The sequence below is a fragment of the Diplotaxodon limnothrissa genome, linkage group LG17 (assembly GCF_057381915.1).
Source record: "Diplotaxodon limnothrissa isolate DT_005_m linkage group LG17, D_limnothrissa_male_GT1.1, whole genome shotgun sequence".
Taxonomy (NCBI): domain Eukaryota; kingdom Metazoa; phylum Chordata; class Actinopteri; order Cichliformes; family Cichlidae; genus Diplotaxodon; species Diplotaxodon limnothrissa.
In genome coordinates this window covers 24,162,789-24,180,563 of record NC_140612.1, presented here as the reverse complement: position 1 = coordinate 24,180,563, position 17,775 = coordinate 24,162,789, and the positions used below count along the sequence as shown (strand labels likewise).

General features: G+C 43.1%; 2 protein-coding genes across 2 annotated transcripts in view; both read left to right on the top strand.

Annotated features, from left to right (window-relative positions):
- The window catches only part of LOC146615035 (tetraspanin-9), a 100,135-nt gene that overhangs the window by 66,922 nt on the left and 15,438 nt on the right, over nt 1-17,775 (top strand). The window lies entirely within an intron of this gene.
- The window catches only part of usp44 (ubiquitin specific peptidase 44), a 15,315-nt gene continuing 10,219 nt past the window's right edge, over nt 12,680-17,775 (top strand). Inside the window, exons 1-2 of the mRNA XM_085376151.1 lie at nt 12,680-12,744; nt 16,611-17,775. The exon at nt 16,611-17,775 is cut by the window's right edge and continues 548 nt beyond it. Of these exons, the coding sequence (XP_085232277.1) occupies nt 16,764-17,775 (1,012 nt within the window). The 5' untranslated portion in view covers nt 12,680-12,744; nt 16,611-16,763. The remainder of the gene's footprint in view (nt 12,745-16,610) is intronic.

Below are 17,775 nucleotides of genomic sequence, written 5' to 3'. Positions count from 1 at the left end.
GAGAAGGCAGGTCCCAAACTGAACTTTTCTCTACCAATGAGAGTGAAGGATACTGTTCACAGATATATGATCGGGGTACATTGGCAGTTGGAGCGATGCATGATGACCAAAATCAATGTTATTGCTTCCCAAATGTGTAAAAGAAAACTGACAGGAACAAGAATTAAAACGGTGATGGACAAAACTGCAACAAAGTAGAAAAACTGTCTTGTTGAGCAACCTCCGTTTGCTGCTGAAGCCTTGCTGCTGACGCGCATACTGTATTTTCAACAACAATCGATACGACTGCCAAGACCTTGAAATACTTCACATAAACGGGACAAAAATATCCTTATCACACTGCTCTCTTTCCCACACACACGCCTCCTGCTCCTCTCCCTGTGTCCCTTCGCATTAAGTCATCCATCACTCCTGCTCCCAAAACACTCTCCCCTACATTTGCACAGCACTGCAGAATGTAGACCACAACAGAGGCGCCGGAGCCGGCGCACACACTCCGTTTGGCTGTAGACTTGGTGCGTGTTTTCCACTCGCCATGACGTGGTTGGCTGAGAGGTGTGGACACATTCCTGGCGCGTCAAGCAGAGCACCGTGGCAGGTGGGGTCAAAGGTCGCTCACCTGTCTACCTATCTCACCTCCACAACAAGAGGTGAGCATGAGTGGATATTTTCTCACAGCCAAACCGGATAGCCTCTTGGACCCACATTTCCCGTTTGCGGCCCATTCACAGATTTGTGGCAGAGGGGTCACGGCTCCACTGTTTCCAGACAGCGGGGTAAGGGGTGAACGAGTGCATACGCTAAGAGGAATGTGACCACGAGAACTGCCACAGTACAAGTAGGGAGATATAGATTTACTTCCTTTTAATGTTAAATTGGACTTTATATATCACAGCATTTATTTTGCATTAGCGTGTGTTACCAATTCATACATTTGGATAGGATTTAGGAGTATCTATTTGAAAAATAAGATTCATTTGCAGATACAATAATTCAAGGATTAAAGGATTCAAGGAGCTTTATTTGTCATTCGCATCACATGTTAACATAAGGTGGGCCAAAATTATGTACACACGGTCCCGGACAATGAAGAAACAGATTTTTTTTTAAGTAATAAATAAATATTTGTTTTGTTTTTTTAACAAACAGAAATGACATGAAATAACACAAAACAATAAATAACTGATATAATATAATAATAATTATGAACCGAAGGTAGTAGTATAGAAGCAGAAAAAAATAAGTCAAAATGTATAGTTGCTTTCTCAGTTTCAAGTTATTTTCTCGGAAGTTTGAGTTAGTAAGTCCAGATTTTGAGATAATAAGATGAAATTTTGACTCATGGATGGCAACAGTTTTTGTTTTTTATTTTTTGCAGTGGCAGAAAAAAGATTCAATACAACAAGCAGATGTAAGTGCACTAAGCAAAGAGAAAACACAAACATTGAAAGGTAAAAATAGCGTAAAACACACAGGTTAATCAATAAAATGACAATAAAATACATAGAAGTTAAAATAATTATGTAAAACAATGAGTTAAAACTAATAAAAGCAAATAAAAATAATAGAGCAAAAAGTGATAAAATAAGCAGAAATTTGGTAAAATTATATTAAAACCAGAAATAAGGAAACACATCAAATACAGTCACCTTACGGTGCTTTACACTGTAAGGTGATAATCAACTCTGAACGTGCTTTTAACAGGAAGAGTCCAGCGTTGAAACCAGGCTCAGAGAGGGGCAGTTGTGATTTTAATGCCTTTTTCATCCCAGTGTGCTAAAAAAAATGAACTGAATTTACAGAAAAGTAACAAAAAGAAAAAGAACAAATGGAAAAGCTCTCATAAACGTTTTTAATAGTCTTTTCTGCCCTCCCACTAAGCAAGCTTACTTCTAATTGGTTGCCCCTCGTAAGCATCAAGTATGAGCAACATGGGTGGGTGGAGCATCTGTGCTCAAAGCCAGAATGATTGCCGGTTCACAGTATGCGTACTTGTGTGTACTGGTGTTCTTGTGTAGTACTGCAGCTCAGTACAGAAGTTAAATTAGACCAACAGTGAATAATATGAAGCCGAAATAAGGTAGGTTGGTACATGGCTTCAAGGAAAATAAACAAAAACGACACTGAATATGTCGTTTTTTGACTATGACGGTATTACACCAACCTCAATTTAAGTGAAATTCACTTTTTCATTTTTAAAAACTGTGTGTGAACTTTTTCCCACTTCTAAAGTGACACAAGCCAAAGAGAACTTTGAGAACTGCGGGATTAGACAGTGAAGGAGGTGTTTGTGGGAACTGGCCTTGAAGTGTAGACGCAATAGGAAGCCACAAACACGTGCACTGCTGCAGCTGAACCATGGACACCCCCCCCCCCCATCCTTCTTGTTGGTTCTCTCAGTCATTGTCCCAGGACTGACTGGCCATTCTCAGCCTGCGATGGAGATGTCCTACAGGGGGGTTGCATGCTGTGGGAAACTAGTTGATGAATGAGTGTTTGGCATGCTTGCATAGATGCATAGTTTGCTCCAGTATAGTTTGCGTGTGTGTGTGTGTGTGTGTGTGTGTGTGTGTGTGTGTGTGTGTGTGTGTGTGTGTGTGTGTGTGTGTGTGCACGCACACGTTATTGTAGTAATACTGAATACATGCATATGTGTGTGCCTGTATGAACACAATGCCTCACTTGTGTTGCTATAGAAGTGGAGTTATGGCCTTTGTCCTGTCAGCATTCTTGTGTTGCTGTTGGCTCTGGAGTGCATGGCAGCTCCCGCAGGCTTGGGGACAATAACACCCCCCACCAAACACATACAACCCCCCACCTTCCCTTCCTCACTTGGAGTCACAATGCGCCTCTTGGGCAGCACCCATCACCCTGAGACAAACAAAAATGGCCTGCTCAGGGTGTCAGAGCAATATCCACCCAGAGGACCACGGGTATTAAAGGAGGCCAATTAAGTTTAAAAATATTTCCTCCTATAAATGTACAGTTACAGTGGTCTAAGAAATTTAAAAGAGATATGCAGTTTTCTTTGCATCAAGTCAGTAATTAAAAAGAAACTGATGCAAAATACTTTGTCCAATAACCTGTGTGGCCAGACTGCTTCCAGCTGACAGGAATGCAACAGTAACACAAATAAGCATTCATTAGGTTCAGAACTCAATAACATGAAAGCATGGATCCATCCTGCTTCGTATCAGTGGTTCAGCCTCCTGGTGGTGGTTCCATAGAGAGTAAAGGCACTTCAGAAGGCAGAAGGATTGATGATACTATTAGGAGTACCTAATGAAGTGACAGGAACTTGTAAAGTGGATGTTTTGGGCTCCACACTGAAGCCTCAGCATTAGCCTTTTGGCAGAACTAACTATTTCTGGATAAAAGGTTGGAGAGCTTAAATCTGTAAACTGCAGGGGTGCAACACCCACAAAGTCACATCCTTTCATAGCTAATTAGTGCTAAAAACAAGAAATACTAGTTTTAATTACCAAAACTGAAGCATAAACTTCATGGATTTTCACAGGAATATTAATCAACTCAAAATTCTCCATTAGGCTCCAACAGCAACAAACACATGCACACAGACAGTGTGGAGGTCCACTTTAATGATGAGAGATAGTGGAAGTGAGGCCTACTGATTGGTTCCAGCTTCCTGTGTTCACAAGTCTGCTTATTTCATGGAATATTTTATTTTCACATTTCTGTTTTGTTTTATTGTTTGTTGCTTTTTTTTAAAAATATATTAGCCCTATATGTCTGTGTCCTTCGACTGCTTGGTCTTTTACAGTAATTAAAATATAGTTAAACTTTAACATTAAAATGAATTTCCTCTTTTATTCTTCCTTGGGTGGTGCAATTGCTCTGACTCCTAAAAGCTAGAAGCAGAAACTATGTGGAGATTTGATTTCCTCTCTGCTTTTTTCAGGGAGAAAAAGTGTGCGCTGTCATGCGGTCAGTGTTATCCCCATCAGCTGTGATTCATTTACAGAGGAAATAAGCACAATGAGGTATAGAAATCAGGCAGAAGCCTTCCTAAGAAACCATTCCTGCTATTTGGGTTGACTTAATTGCCCACAAAAGCACGCGCTTGCATTCAGACATGCATCAGGAATGTTTCTCAACATGAAGAGCAAGCCAGAACAGGGAAGGTGATGTTGACACAGCAGAGCGATCGAGACTCTACTGCTGATTATTTTAGAGCCCTCCAAACAAGGGCCAGATGTCATCAGGTCATTATGAATGAACCTGCACATCAACATGACAACAGATAGTGTTGGAAGATAAACAGACTCATCGTGACAAGCTTGCAGTGTCGATAAAAAACACATTAAACATCAGACTCTGTCAAGTCGCCAACATCTATCCGTACCAACCAGAAGAGATGGACTGGAGGTTTTAAGAGTAGAAATTACAGGAGATATGTTTGTTTATGGGCTGTAAACGCATTTCTCCTGGCTTCACCCGGCACCTGTGTCTTCAACTGCTGCAAAACCAACACCACATCCAGCTGCATTAACACCACCATGAAACCACCAGAATGGCTTCCTATCAACCAACTTTCAGTAAAAACAGGTTGCAAAGCTGCATGCTTCAATGTGTGTGTGTGAGGGATTTTATTTCTGCCTCTATGAGATCCAAGTTTAAATGGAAAGTGCATTTTAAATGGATTTTTACAGTTTTTTTATAGTCCTTCTTTTGCTGCACAAGGCAATTTCACAGATTGACTTGTATGATCTTGTATCGTGCTGTAAAAGCTTCTTCCACCAGGTTTTCTCTGGACTGCTTTTAGATACCATCCCGAGGTGCTGCAAGGACATTTCTGGCAAAATCGACTAGCCTGCCTGCATCATTCTTTCACTTTGTTTTTTTTCAGGGCATCCGTGAATTCAGCCCTGCGTAGGCTGGTTATTTTCATTTCCTTCACACGATGAGACACACTTTCATTCCTAATACATTACTCGGTCCATTTCAGTATAAACATCCAGGATGATTTTAGCTTTTTCCATTGAGATCTTTTTTTTTTTTTTTTTTTTCTTTTTTTTGGCCTGTCCCGTTTGGCTCTTTTGCCATCAGAATTGTTGTCTAAAGGCAAAGAAAGATGCCCAACGGATTTACTTTACCAAATTGACCATCCCAGCCTTGCCGTAATGGTCCATTTGATTCACCTTTTATTGTTTATTTTATTTTCACTTACTGAATACGGGACAGACTTGACTGGGGGAAAGAAGGGGAGAAAGAAAGAGGGAAAGAGAAACAGCTGAGAAGAGGGACGGGGGAGAGGGGCAAAAGACAAAAACCAACAGAACGGGCAGAGAAAAAAAATGCATATATCAATCACCTGGGTCACCTGCTGAGAAAGAAAAAAGAAAACAAGCAGAAGAGAACAAGAGTAATAGAATAAACAACATCACAATGATATATGGGAATATGACAGTAAATACTAAATATTAAACATTATTGTGCAGCACATAAGATCAACAGAACACAGTGTGCTTTGAGGTAGGAGCCAAAAAGGGTGTAGTTTGTGGGTGTGATCACCCGTGTGTACACCTGTGAGCATGGACGCGCTTGTTTTTTGTTTTTTAAAAGGTTCCTTCATGTAATAATCTGCTAGAGGGTGTGGGGGGGCCACAGCCCCGTCCTTCAGGGCATGAAGCAGGTATGGAGGAGATCAAAACTCCAGACATCCAGAGGCCCCCAGAACACAAGAGACCAAGGAAGACCAACAGAGGGGCAGCCGCGCCACTGTCCCAGAAAGAGCTGAGGAGAGTCCCAGATGAGGGCTCACCCAGCAGCCGCGGAGCAGAAGCCAGGGGGAGTTGCAGTGACGCGCCCGTGAGCTCCGCCGGCAGCCAGCTGCGCCTGAGTGACCGAGCCCCAGGCCGAGAGGCCGGGGTCACCCCACCTCCGAAGTGGCCCGAGCGAGCCCCAGGCTCCAGGCCCCGATAAGCGGCCGCCAAGGAGTGAGCCGGTGTGTACCTGGACGCCCACCCCCGGACACAAAGAGCCACCAACGCACCGATGTCCGAGGGGGACCGCCACTGGCAGGGGAAGTGGTGGTAGGTGGAGATAGGCCTCCATACCTTGGAGGGCCTGAGATGTCCCCAGAGAGGTGGCGCCTGACACCCAACCTGACATATAGACACAGACATACAGGCACACACAGATACAAACATCCATTCCCACCCTCATGCTCTCATATGCACTTACTCCACACTCAACCAACGTGGAGACAGACATAAAGAGACGTTGTACACACGATCACACTCCCCAAGCGTACTCTACAAACCGGGTCTAGGTGCCCTTGCCCCTGGAGGGGGGAACTGCACCCAGACCCAGGTGGTGTTACCCTTTTCCCTACGGTGGGGGGAGGCAGACCGCCCCGACTCTGCAGCAGGAGGAAGGCCCCACACTCCAGACCGCAGTCGGACGGCCAACTCCTCCTCCTAGCCCCCCCGCTCCAGCAGGTCGCAGAGAATGGGGGTGAGAGAAGACTCCAAACCTCCCTCCACCCGCTCATTGTAGTGTTGATGCATGTGTGTTCTAAGGTGCATTTAAAACCCAGGAGGGCATGGAGCTACCTGCCAGAGAGCAGCAGGTAAGCGCATGGTCCCTCCTGCTAGCCCTCAATGTCTACGTGTATTTAAAATTGAGAGGTGGGCAACGACGCCAGGGGTGGGGTGTACACCCTGATGGTACTTTGGACTCCGTGTATCGTGCCCACCCCCAAGATCCTATATGTATGTGTAATGAGAGTGTGAGTAATGTGAATGTCTAAGTTGTGGGATAAAATTGAGGCAGAGGCAGCCAGAAGGGGACAGAGGGGGGGGGTAGCCTCCTCTGCACCCTGGTGACATACCCCTACTCCAAGGTCCTGCATGTGTGGGTGGTTGTGGTGGAGCGGGAAGAGGGAGGCAGCTGGAGATGGGGAGGGAAGGAAGGGAGGGGCAAGTGACCCTTCCCTAGGGCCAGCTCCCCCGCTGACCCCAGTAGGCACCCCCATACTCCGCGACCCGCCAGGGAAAGGGGGCCCAGGCCCATCCAGACCGGGGCCCAGCGCAGCAGCGCCTCCCGGCCCCACAGAGCCCGGGACAGTCCTCCCAACCCCACCACAGAGAAAACTGCACCCACCCCACCATCCACTCATCTTCCAGACTACATAAGACAATAAACACCCAGGCTGAGATCTTCCTCCACCTCTCCTGTATCTTTTCCATTGAGATCTGATGTGTTTTCAGTGTTCCTTAATTGTTTTGAGTAGTGTATTAATGAACTAACCTTGTGCTATTGACGGATCACCTGACATGTTTTCTTGGCTGAAGCTTGGTAGGTTTTCAGTGTCTTCTTCCTGTCATATGATGTCATTTGTCTCCCCTATCTGAGGCGCTCGACATAAATGTTTACTGGGAACAGTTTATCCCTCATCTTATATCTTCCCTGTGCTAATAGGTTTATGTTAGCCTAACCATAGTTCTGCAGTAACTACAAGGATGCAGATTATTACATGTCAATTACCCCAACTTCACTAACCCTCTAAACGTTGCTGGTATTTAGTTTTTTGTCTCCGCTTGCATCCACAGTTATAGACAGAGCTGTACGTCAGAATATTGTACATCATCCATCCAAAAAAAAACAAAACTGTGCAAATCTGCAGCTCTGATAGCCTCTGAGAGAGAAACAGGTGTCTGTTTACAGATTCAGCAGACACAGAACAATATTATCATCCCGTATGAGTCATATTTCTGGCCAGCTGACAAATCCAAGTCCACTATTTACTGGTAATGTATCTCTGCTTCAATCTTCAGCAGCTCCTGGGAAAAATATCTGTCTGATTGGCTACTCCAAGTCTTTGCCACCTGGTTGCTAACTTTATCTTTCTTCTGTTTGGTGCTGTGCAGGTTGTGTACAGTGGGTCTTATCAGCCTGCTGAAAACAAGTGTTCATAAGAACTGTAAGATTCTACACTATACGGAAAATGTCAAAGTCAAAGGAGCGCACTAAAAGCTGGTGAGCTAGAGCCCAAAATCTCTGAATAATCAGTTAGCAACACCTGTTGTGATTTATTTAGTTATTTCGAAGTAATGCTGAGGTAATAATACTTATTAAAGTACAGGACATGAGGTCCTCAGAAGTAAAGTTAACAAAGAAATGTGTTTACTAGAGAGAGAGTGTGTGGATGAAAAGAAGACGAGAAAGGGAGGGAGGGTTTGCATGTGTGGACATGAAGGCAGTAAAGGCCTGGGGACATCGAAGGAGAAAAACATTAGAGATGATTCAGAGACATCGCATGGCACATCAACACATACCTCTTTCTCTAAGTCACTCACAAACGCCCCTAATCTCTCTCACACAAACCACTGGTCTAGTGATGTGTACACACTCGCATTAAAAACACACACTTCTGCTGTTCAGAGGGGGTTTAACGAAGCTTGTATGGATCAGCGTCTACACTCATCTGTACCTGAGAGGGATTCTTTATAAGCAGTCTGAGTGAGCGAGTGTTCAGATTGGCAGACAACATTTCCTGAATTAATCTGTACCCCTGTGTTTCATCTCTTACAGGGAGTTACTAAAACCCTTGATGTACCCTTCTGTACACTTTTGGCCTAAAATGTTTGCTGTTTTCAGATTATCTAATGATTTGTTGGGAATGTGGAGAAGCCTGTGTTTGACCGTAGAACCATTTCCTTCCACCTGCTTCACATTCTGAAATCTTGCCTTTGTCTCCAGAAACTGCATTGGCGAGCTTCTTATATAATTACTATATTTTTCCCACATTGGTTGCTAAATTTGGAGTTGTGTCTGAACAGCAGCCAGTGTGTTGTTTTTTAGTAAAGCCACTGTCTTCAACTGATAAGATCTACATAGTGAGTGCCACCATACAACTATTATTAACCCCCATGAAAGGGCTGCACCTGCATCCCACACCAGCACTCAAAGCTTCTGCCGGTACACACTGAAGGAAAGGACAAAACACGCACACGCTTGATCCATGAATGTGGTAGAGAAGGGGGTTAAAGTCAAGGAAAAACAGGCGTAATTGGGTAATTACACAACCTGAGACAGCCTCACAGCAACAGGTGGAGACAGACTGAAAGCTAACTGCAATTAATATATTCTATATAGTAGTAAAAACAAATTCGGAGTTGCACAATACTATATCATGATAGTTTGAAAACCAGATTTGTGGCACATAGTTTAGCAGGTTTTTGCTGCACTCATGCACAAACATGATGTCCACGGCACTCCCACCATTATTTTCTTTTAAACTGGGCCAGAACCGGAAAAGATGGATGATGTCAAGGATCATGCAACATATCATCCACATACCATACTCTAATAAAACATTGTTTTGTATTTGATAACTGTTTTGCAAAGCGGTGAAATAAGTATTTTGATATTTTAAGTAAATATAATATTTAAGTAAGTACATTTTATGTAAATGTCACCCTTCTTAACAGTTCTGTACACCATCACAGATTCAAGTCAAACAAGATGTGACTGAAGCACCAACATTCAGCTTTAATTAAAGGGGTTTTACAACTACTTGGTAAGCTAACCATATGAATTTAATTCATATTCTATATATAAAATATTGGCTTCTCTTCACTGTGCCTACACGTAGTTTGATAAAACCTTTTTTTCCTGTTTTAATGTCAAAATCCTGACTTTGACAAAACACCACTTGTTTCATCTCTGTTCCCACAAACGGGCCAGCAACTAGCCTCAGCTTACCCATCATACTTTCTTTTTCATGGCTCAGGGACATTGGGCCGTTTGTGATACTCCACCCTCAAAGGATGGAAATAATACCACTCATGTTATAGCGGTGTCTCTAAAGAAAAGAAAGGAAAAGAAGAGAGAGAGAGAATAAATATTGTACTGTACTAGTTTGGCAGTGATGTTTTTGGTGAGGCTCACTAGGACAATATCTGTATGTAAATGTTGCAACACTGCCCTCTAGTGGTACAAAACCTACCCCACTACAGTTTAATACCCATGCCTTACTAGTGAAATCTAAATTACTACATTTAATTAAGGATTGTCATTAAGTATATGTAGAGGTGGGTTCAAGTATTGTTAGCTCACAGACTCAAAGGTAAAGCTTTAATATTATCATGGGCATCCAGTCAGAATTTATAAAGAGATATCCTCTAATTCATGCTTTGATCATTAAATGTTTTCAGCTGCAGGTGTGATTGGGCAGACAAGAAAAGGAGAAAAGTGGCAAAGGGCTGCTTACTAATTGAGCTTCAAGACTAAAGTTAAGGTAGAGGACTCCATCTTAGCAAAAATTTTTATATACTATTTCTTAAGATACTAACCAATTGTAGAGGGTTGTAGAAAAGTATCTTTATTGTGCAGTGTACTTCTTAGTTCACAATCTACTGTCTTGTTTTGTGGGGATATCTATTTTTGGTGTTAAAATCACCTCCCCCAAATAAGTAATTAGAATTCACATAATGTTGTTTAGATGTCCTGAAAAAGAAAATCATTGTTTATTTTGTTGGGGGAGGTGTAGCAGCTAACGAGGATAAAGTGTATGTGACTTATTTTAGTTAGTAAAATTATACATCAACACAAATGGTCTACACTTCAAAACCTGACCACGGGATTTTCCTTTTGAAATAGCGACATCTGCTGATTGGTTAGCGCTGAAGGAAATCCAAGGCCGTGCATAGCGAAGCTCGTTCAGCCTTCCCAGGTTATCAATCCATTATCTGGATTTGCGTTTGTTATCAGTTCACGGAGTGAATGTCTGCGAATGCATCCAACTCATTTGTTCCACATTCTTCTCTTTCTAAATTATCTTCCTCCAACCTCTTCAATGCCAGGAAGGAAATCTATAGTGGAGAGCAGAGAGAAAAAAATAACCTCCCCTCAATATCATATAATCATATTATATCATATGATGTATTGCTTGTGTTTGTCAGACATAAAAAGAATCAAAGTAAAACTGTCTGATTAATTTTGATTAATATTAATGTTGATTAATACATTTTAATGACAGTTGAAAGTTTCAGAGCTCTAATGTAAAGTCGTCCCCTTTGTATCCCACACTGAAATTAAAACGCTTATTTCATCACTCTGTGCACTACATCACCATATTCGTGATTAGCGTTCATCTCTTGTCCTTTTACAACAGTGTTGCATTTTACTGTTATACTTTCTCAGTTCTTTATAGATTTTTAATCACCATTTGATAACCTTTCAGTTGTAGGTGTCATAGGGATAATTTCCTGTGGAAGAAAAGTCTTTTGATTTATGAAGCATCTCTTTTAGATTGGTAACATTTTTCACATTTACAGATCTCAATCACCATTGCCCACATATAACAGTGATTATTCCCATGCTGACACAGCCAAGAGACTGAAAATACAATAAAGGTTTTGATGGCCAGAGAGGGTTTGTGTGCTTTTTGGGGGTGTTTGTTTATGTGCATATTTACTTTTTAATTTGGTTTTGCTACCCCAGACTTGGGTTATTCCAGGTACCCATCTGGGGCAGGCAGAGTATAAAAGGAAGCCAGATGCTTTTGGTGTATGTCAATGTTCATGAATGCCTGCTGCAAGTAAAAAAGACCCCAACTTGATGGATGAGTTTTATTCCAGCCTCCTGTCCTCCAGTCTGACACTGAACAACAAGAATTAGAACCACCTTTACCAGCAATAATAATGATTTTCTGTAAGACTTTATCAGTCTCTCATATTGTTGTGGTGGGATTATGGCCCACTTTTCTTTACAATGTTGTTTCAGTTTGTTGAGGATTTCAGGTATTTCTTTAGGTACAGCGCTCTTATAAGGTGCTACTACAGCACTTCAGTCAGGGTGAGGTTTGGGCTTTCACCGAGCAATTGTAGCACCTTGATTGCAAGATGCAAGAAAGTCATGTCCTTAAGAAACAGGAAATAAAAATCCAGCAAAGACCTGGTGCAGGACTTGAGAGATACATGGTGCCATTCAGTTGACCCATCTACTGTTCGCTGAAGCCTTAACAGAAATGGTCTCAGTGGAAAAATTGTTGTCAAGAAGTCATTCTTAAGGGAGGGAAGCAGGGAGAAAAAGGTGACTAATTGCAGAAAACTGGATTGAAAATCAGTGGCAACAGGTGGATCTGTGGATGGTTCAAATTGTCATCATATATAAAGGAGATCAAAAGACAAGTATGGCAATGAGTGTATGCTGTAAAATACCTGTAAAACATGATGATATACACCAGTTTTTGGCTAATTATTCAAAAACAAAATGGTCAAGCACGAGGAATGGACTGAAAATCAGTGAAAAGCAGCCAATTTGCAAAGAAAATGCCTTCAGGGAGCATGGAGAACTGTTCCTCAAGACCACTTTAACAAATTAAAAATTACTGGCTGCTTGGCAAAATACAAAGATCTGAGCAGCTCAAGACTTTTGAACAGTACTGTAAATCTGACACAAGGCATCTTTTTTTTAGATGACTGTTTGGTGCATGATCCCTGATGAAAAAAGGAATCAAATCAAATCAAACTAAAACAACTAAATATGCACATTTGTATTAAAATACTAAAACTTACCTCACAGTTTCACAACAATAAAGCTTCACTTTTAATATACGTACATCATCATCATCATGAAGAACAATAACAATAACAACAACAACAACAACAACGTCACGTCTCGCGGACGCGCTCGAGCCAACACCACGCGACAGTGACTGACAAGATGGCGATCATTTCAGAAACAGAGGAGTTACTGCGGTGAAGGAGAGGCTTGGTATGCTGTTTCCTTTCAGTAGCAACTAATTCTGAACATGTTTGTGACCGTGCCCCCGACGATGTGTGAATTCTGGCCGAGGCACACTTGGCAGGTCGGTTTTGAAGCCCTGTCCGATGCCGGCGAGCCGATCTCCGGCTGAACGCGTGAACTTGTTTCAGGATTGTCGCCGCTAGCTTGTCAAGCTAATACTACCTAGCATGCTAGGCTAACGTTAGCGGCAAGGGCAGCTAGGGCTCACTAATCTTGAATAAATACAATAAAATTAGACTCTTAGTTCAAACAAAATGTGTTCGCGTGTGTTGTAATTTTATTTTCATTCATTTGAGACGTTTATTTGTGAGACTTTGAAAGCGCTTTCGAGTTAGTTTTACACAATTCAGTATTTTGTAATCGCAACTCTTTACAGCTATTAATTACATGCTAGTGATAGCTGGCTAACTTTAGCTTTTTGGGAGAGACCCTCTGTGAAGTTGGGCTCCTCGGGCTGAACACTAACGCGTGCTGCGCTCGTGCAGTTTATTGAAATGCTACTCTGGCTGGTTGTGTTGTGGCTGTTTTACTCAGAGTTAGTGTGAGGCTGTGTGTCGGTAAAACCACGCACAGCCACAAGGACAAACCAAGCAAAGCAAAGCGCGCTAACTTGCTGGTAAAACTTCAGGACATTAGAAACTCTGGGACAACCCCCGAGAGTCATCGCTTTATTTGCTCAATTAGAAGCCACTGATTTCTTAATGCTGAGCCAGGAGGGTTGCTGCTAAATCTCCGCGGTGATTACTTTAATGTGGATCATGCTTAACCAGCTTCTGGCTCTGACAGCGACGTGCCACGTTATTCTGGATGTTTGTGGCTCGTCCCGATGCCAGCCAAAGGCTCGGCGCGAAAGCATTTCAACATGTCTGGAGACCAGACAGGATATGTGCCCCGGCAGCTGTATTTATATCATCCATGGCAGCAATCTGATGAACACGTATTGAACACACACGCCCCCTCCTGCACTGGTAAACAGGGGGACTGAGTGCGTTGAGCCATGCTTGTTTTGCTTTGTTAAATTGGTGGTTTATGACTAACCAAACTATAACTAAACGTTAACAGAGTTAGAACCGATTTTCCCGCTATCCTGTCCTCTCCAGACATTTTTAGCATGGAAACAACCCTCTGCAGAAGTAGTCTTAAGGCCTGTACTATGGAAGTGGAATTTAAGCCTATCCTGATAACTTTAGGCTTAACCCTGGGTTTTAAAAATGACCGAGGCAGTTCACTTTCCTACCTGGATATATTTCCATGCTAACTTATGCTGCAAACGTAACTATTCCTTCTGCCAACAGACTGGGTGGCTGTGGCTCAGGAGTTAGAGCAGGTCATCTGCTAATTAGCAGTTTTGATCCCTGGCTGCAAAATGTTAACCCTGAGTTGCTGTCCGATGCATCTCCTTACATATGAATGAGGTGTGTGTGTGTGTGTGTGGATAACAGATTAGATCAGATTATTGTATTTTTTTTGTTTCCCAGTTGATTGCAGATAAATAAATTACAAAAATTTTATTTTTCTATAAGCATTAATATATGTTGCTAAAACAGGACATCCATTTGTACTTGTTGACCTTATATCTAATTTGGATGTCAACTACGCCTATGTTTGTATTCTGTCTTTGTATTTACTCTCAGACTGTTGAACACCACTAAGGCTGCAGCTGAGAGAATAAAAACTAAAACTGTCTCTTATACTCAAGTACTTGAACAATTCAGGGTTTAGTGTCTTGTTGTTGCATATAGATGTCTACATATAGACTAGAGTAGCTGGGAATTGATACACTGACCTTCTGATTAGTAAGTGGCCATTTTATCTTCTGAGCCACAGCTGCCAGCCCTGAAAACAGTGGAAACTGATAACAGAACCATTCCCTGGGCATGTTGAACTTGCTCTATAGTACACTGCCCTGTACCCATACAGTGTGCCCATAGTGCACCACTTTGCAAGCTCAGACCCCCTCTTTTTTTCCCCCCCTCAATGATCTTGTTCCCTTGACATCAGTTGGGGGGGGGGGGTCAGCCCACTCAAGGATCCCCAAATTCTTAGCAGCTCTGTGGGATTTGAAAAGAAGCCAGAAGAGGTTCTGTGAAGAGTGATTGGTATGTTTTTAGCTGAACCTAGAGCTTCTCAGCATACTGGTTGCTCAGCTATATAAACAATTCGATTTCAATTCAAGTTTCTTTATGCTACAGTCACCTCAAGGCGCTTTATCATTTAAGATGGAGACCCTTCAGTTTATGGGAGAAAACCACAACAGTCAACAGGAGGAAACCTCTGGCAGAACCAGGATGTCTTGTGAACAGTTGGTGGTGCCAATCTGAAACTAATTTTAACATCTTTCAGGTTAAAATTTTCTTAAAGCCCAGCTGCTGCTAACTAGCTATCTGTAGTGTCTCCCTTCTCTTGGCTGAGCAACAGGTTTCAACTTCATTGCAGCTAGAGTTGATTGTTCAACTCCTCCATTTTGGACTGCAGCTGCAGTTGGTAGTTGGGACCAGTTTAGCTTGACTCTGCAGCAGGTAGACAGCTTGTTCCTGTGTCCCTATGCTGTACAGAGCTAAAGAAGAACTACTGTTGTCAGTTGCTGTGCAAGATGTTGGAATTAGTGTTCATCTGCAACCAGCTGATTGTTCTGCTTGGTTATTGATTTGTCAAAAAGTATTTACAATACTGTATTGCAGAGGAGACATTTGGAAACGGTTATTTTTTGTTGCTTCATTTTCTGAACACTTAAATCACCAAGATAAGAATCTATGGTTTGAGAAGGAATTAGACCCTTTTAAGTTATCTAAGTCCTTTGATTTGAGGCTTTAGAAAATCTAGCCTATGATGTGGAACTTTAACCGATTTCCCACAGATTTAAACTGCTTTTTTCTACAGCCTCAGTAAGCTCGTCAACCCCAGTGTGAAAGCGACCCTCTTTCCGTAGAGTTGTGTTTATTCGCCAGTTATTTTACTACTGGTCCCTGTTGAGGTTGAGAAATGTTTGAGTCCGCATGCCACCTGGCAGTTTGCCTCAGTTTACTCTGCGTAGATACAACCTCACAAAGCAGTCGATGGAAATCAGATGCAATAATAATTTCTGGTTTCATGTGTTTCCTGTAAAGAGAAGAGGATGAAGGTATACATTTAAAAATATATGTTGTTGTTTTTTTGGGGGGGTGGGGGGGTTGGTAATTCATCTGGTTTTAATCTTAAATGAAAAAAGCAGATGTCTGCGTGTAGTGGGACATTTAAGTGAAAAGTGTTTAGTGTTTGTTTTGCGTAGATGTTTGCGGCATTGTGGTGGGCGCACTGCAGTCTGTAGTTTTGTGTCAAAACCATACATCCAATCACAACAATAGCGATATCGGGTGAAAGGGGACAAAATGTTGATGTTCTGATGCATAAATTGTGCACGGGAATGAAAGGTCCAGGCATGAAGCAGTTGGAGCAGTTTGTTTTTTTCCCCCCCCCAATAGTGAGCGATGTAATCCTGCTGTTGCTGTCAGGTTGAAGGGGAAAGCTCAACTAGTCAACAAACCTAAAATGGGACTTAGCAATTAAACCATAGAAGTTATTAAACTCCAGAGTCATCAGTCATAAGTTGTTGGGTTTTTTTAAACTGCAGTCTAGTTACGCATTCAGTTTTATTGAAAAAGAATGAACAGTATATTGTTTGTTGTTAGCCTCTTTTTCATCTGTATTATGTTTAAAAATCCCGTCTAAAAGGATGTGTTTTTAAATGAAGGAATAATGGTGTTAAACAATAATGCTCTAACATGAACGCCTGTGGCCTGTACACAGGTAAACTTATCAAAGTTCTCACCTAACCTTTTCTCTTCCCTCTCTAGACAACACCACCATGCCCTGGGAGGGTCTCACTTCTCAGTTCGCCATGGTTACCATGGTGATATGAAGCCAGCGTGAAGCGCTGACAAACAAAGACTTGCACGCCAAAAGGTCAGTTTGACTGACACAGCCAACTTGGCGGGCAGGCTTGTGTAATGGACAGGTGTAAGCATGTGGGGCGGCTGCGGCTGGCCCCAGACCACTCCATTCTTAACCCCCAGAAGTGGCACTGCGTTGACTGCAACACCACCGAGTCCATATGGGGCTGCCTCGGCTGTGCCCACGTGGCGTGTGGCCGCTACATCGAGGAGCATGCTCTGCAGCACTTCCAGCAGCAGGGCCACACACTGGCGATGGAGGTTAACGAACTTTACGTTTTTTGTTATTTGTGTGACGACTATGTTCTGAATGATAACGCCACCGGAGACCTCAAGTTGCTTCGCAGTACACTCAGCGCCATCCAGAGCCAGCGTTATGAGGTCACCACCCGCAGCGGGCGCACCCTGCGCTCCGCTAGCGCCAGCGTGGATGTCCTCATGCCATCCGGCGTTCGTGAGTTGCAGTTGAGGGACGAGGACCGAATGTTTACCGCTCTTTGGCACCGCCGCAGAGCACTTATGGGACGCATCTTTCGCCTTTGGTTTGGCCTGACTGAATGTGGAAAAAGGAGAGCAGAGGAAGAGAGGAGGAGGGAGGAGGAGGAGGAGCAAAGAAGGGAGGCCAGGGAGAGGAGGCGAGCTCTCAAGAGGCAGCTACAGGAGGAGCTGGAGAACGCTCCTCTCAGGAAGAGTCGTCGCCTGCGTCAGAAAAGCCAGAGAGTTGGGGATCTGACGACCACAATGCTGACTTCTCGCAGGGCACGCAACAAGACGAAAACTCCAGCGCCCCCATCCCTGAAACGCAGGCAACGAACCCGAAGCCCCGCCACTGTAACCCCCAAGAAAGCTGGACCAAAAAAAAAGGTCCAAGCAACCCCCAAAGCACGCAGCTGTTCTTCAACTACCAAATCTAAGCCCAAAGCCGCTTCAGCAACCCTGCATACTGCCCAAACCCCTGTCTGCCGCAAGCAAGGCACCAAACAGGACGGCTCGCCCTTCAAGCGGCGTCCTACCGTCACTCCTGGAGTGACGGGATTAAGAAATTTGGGAAACACTTGTTATATGAACT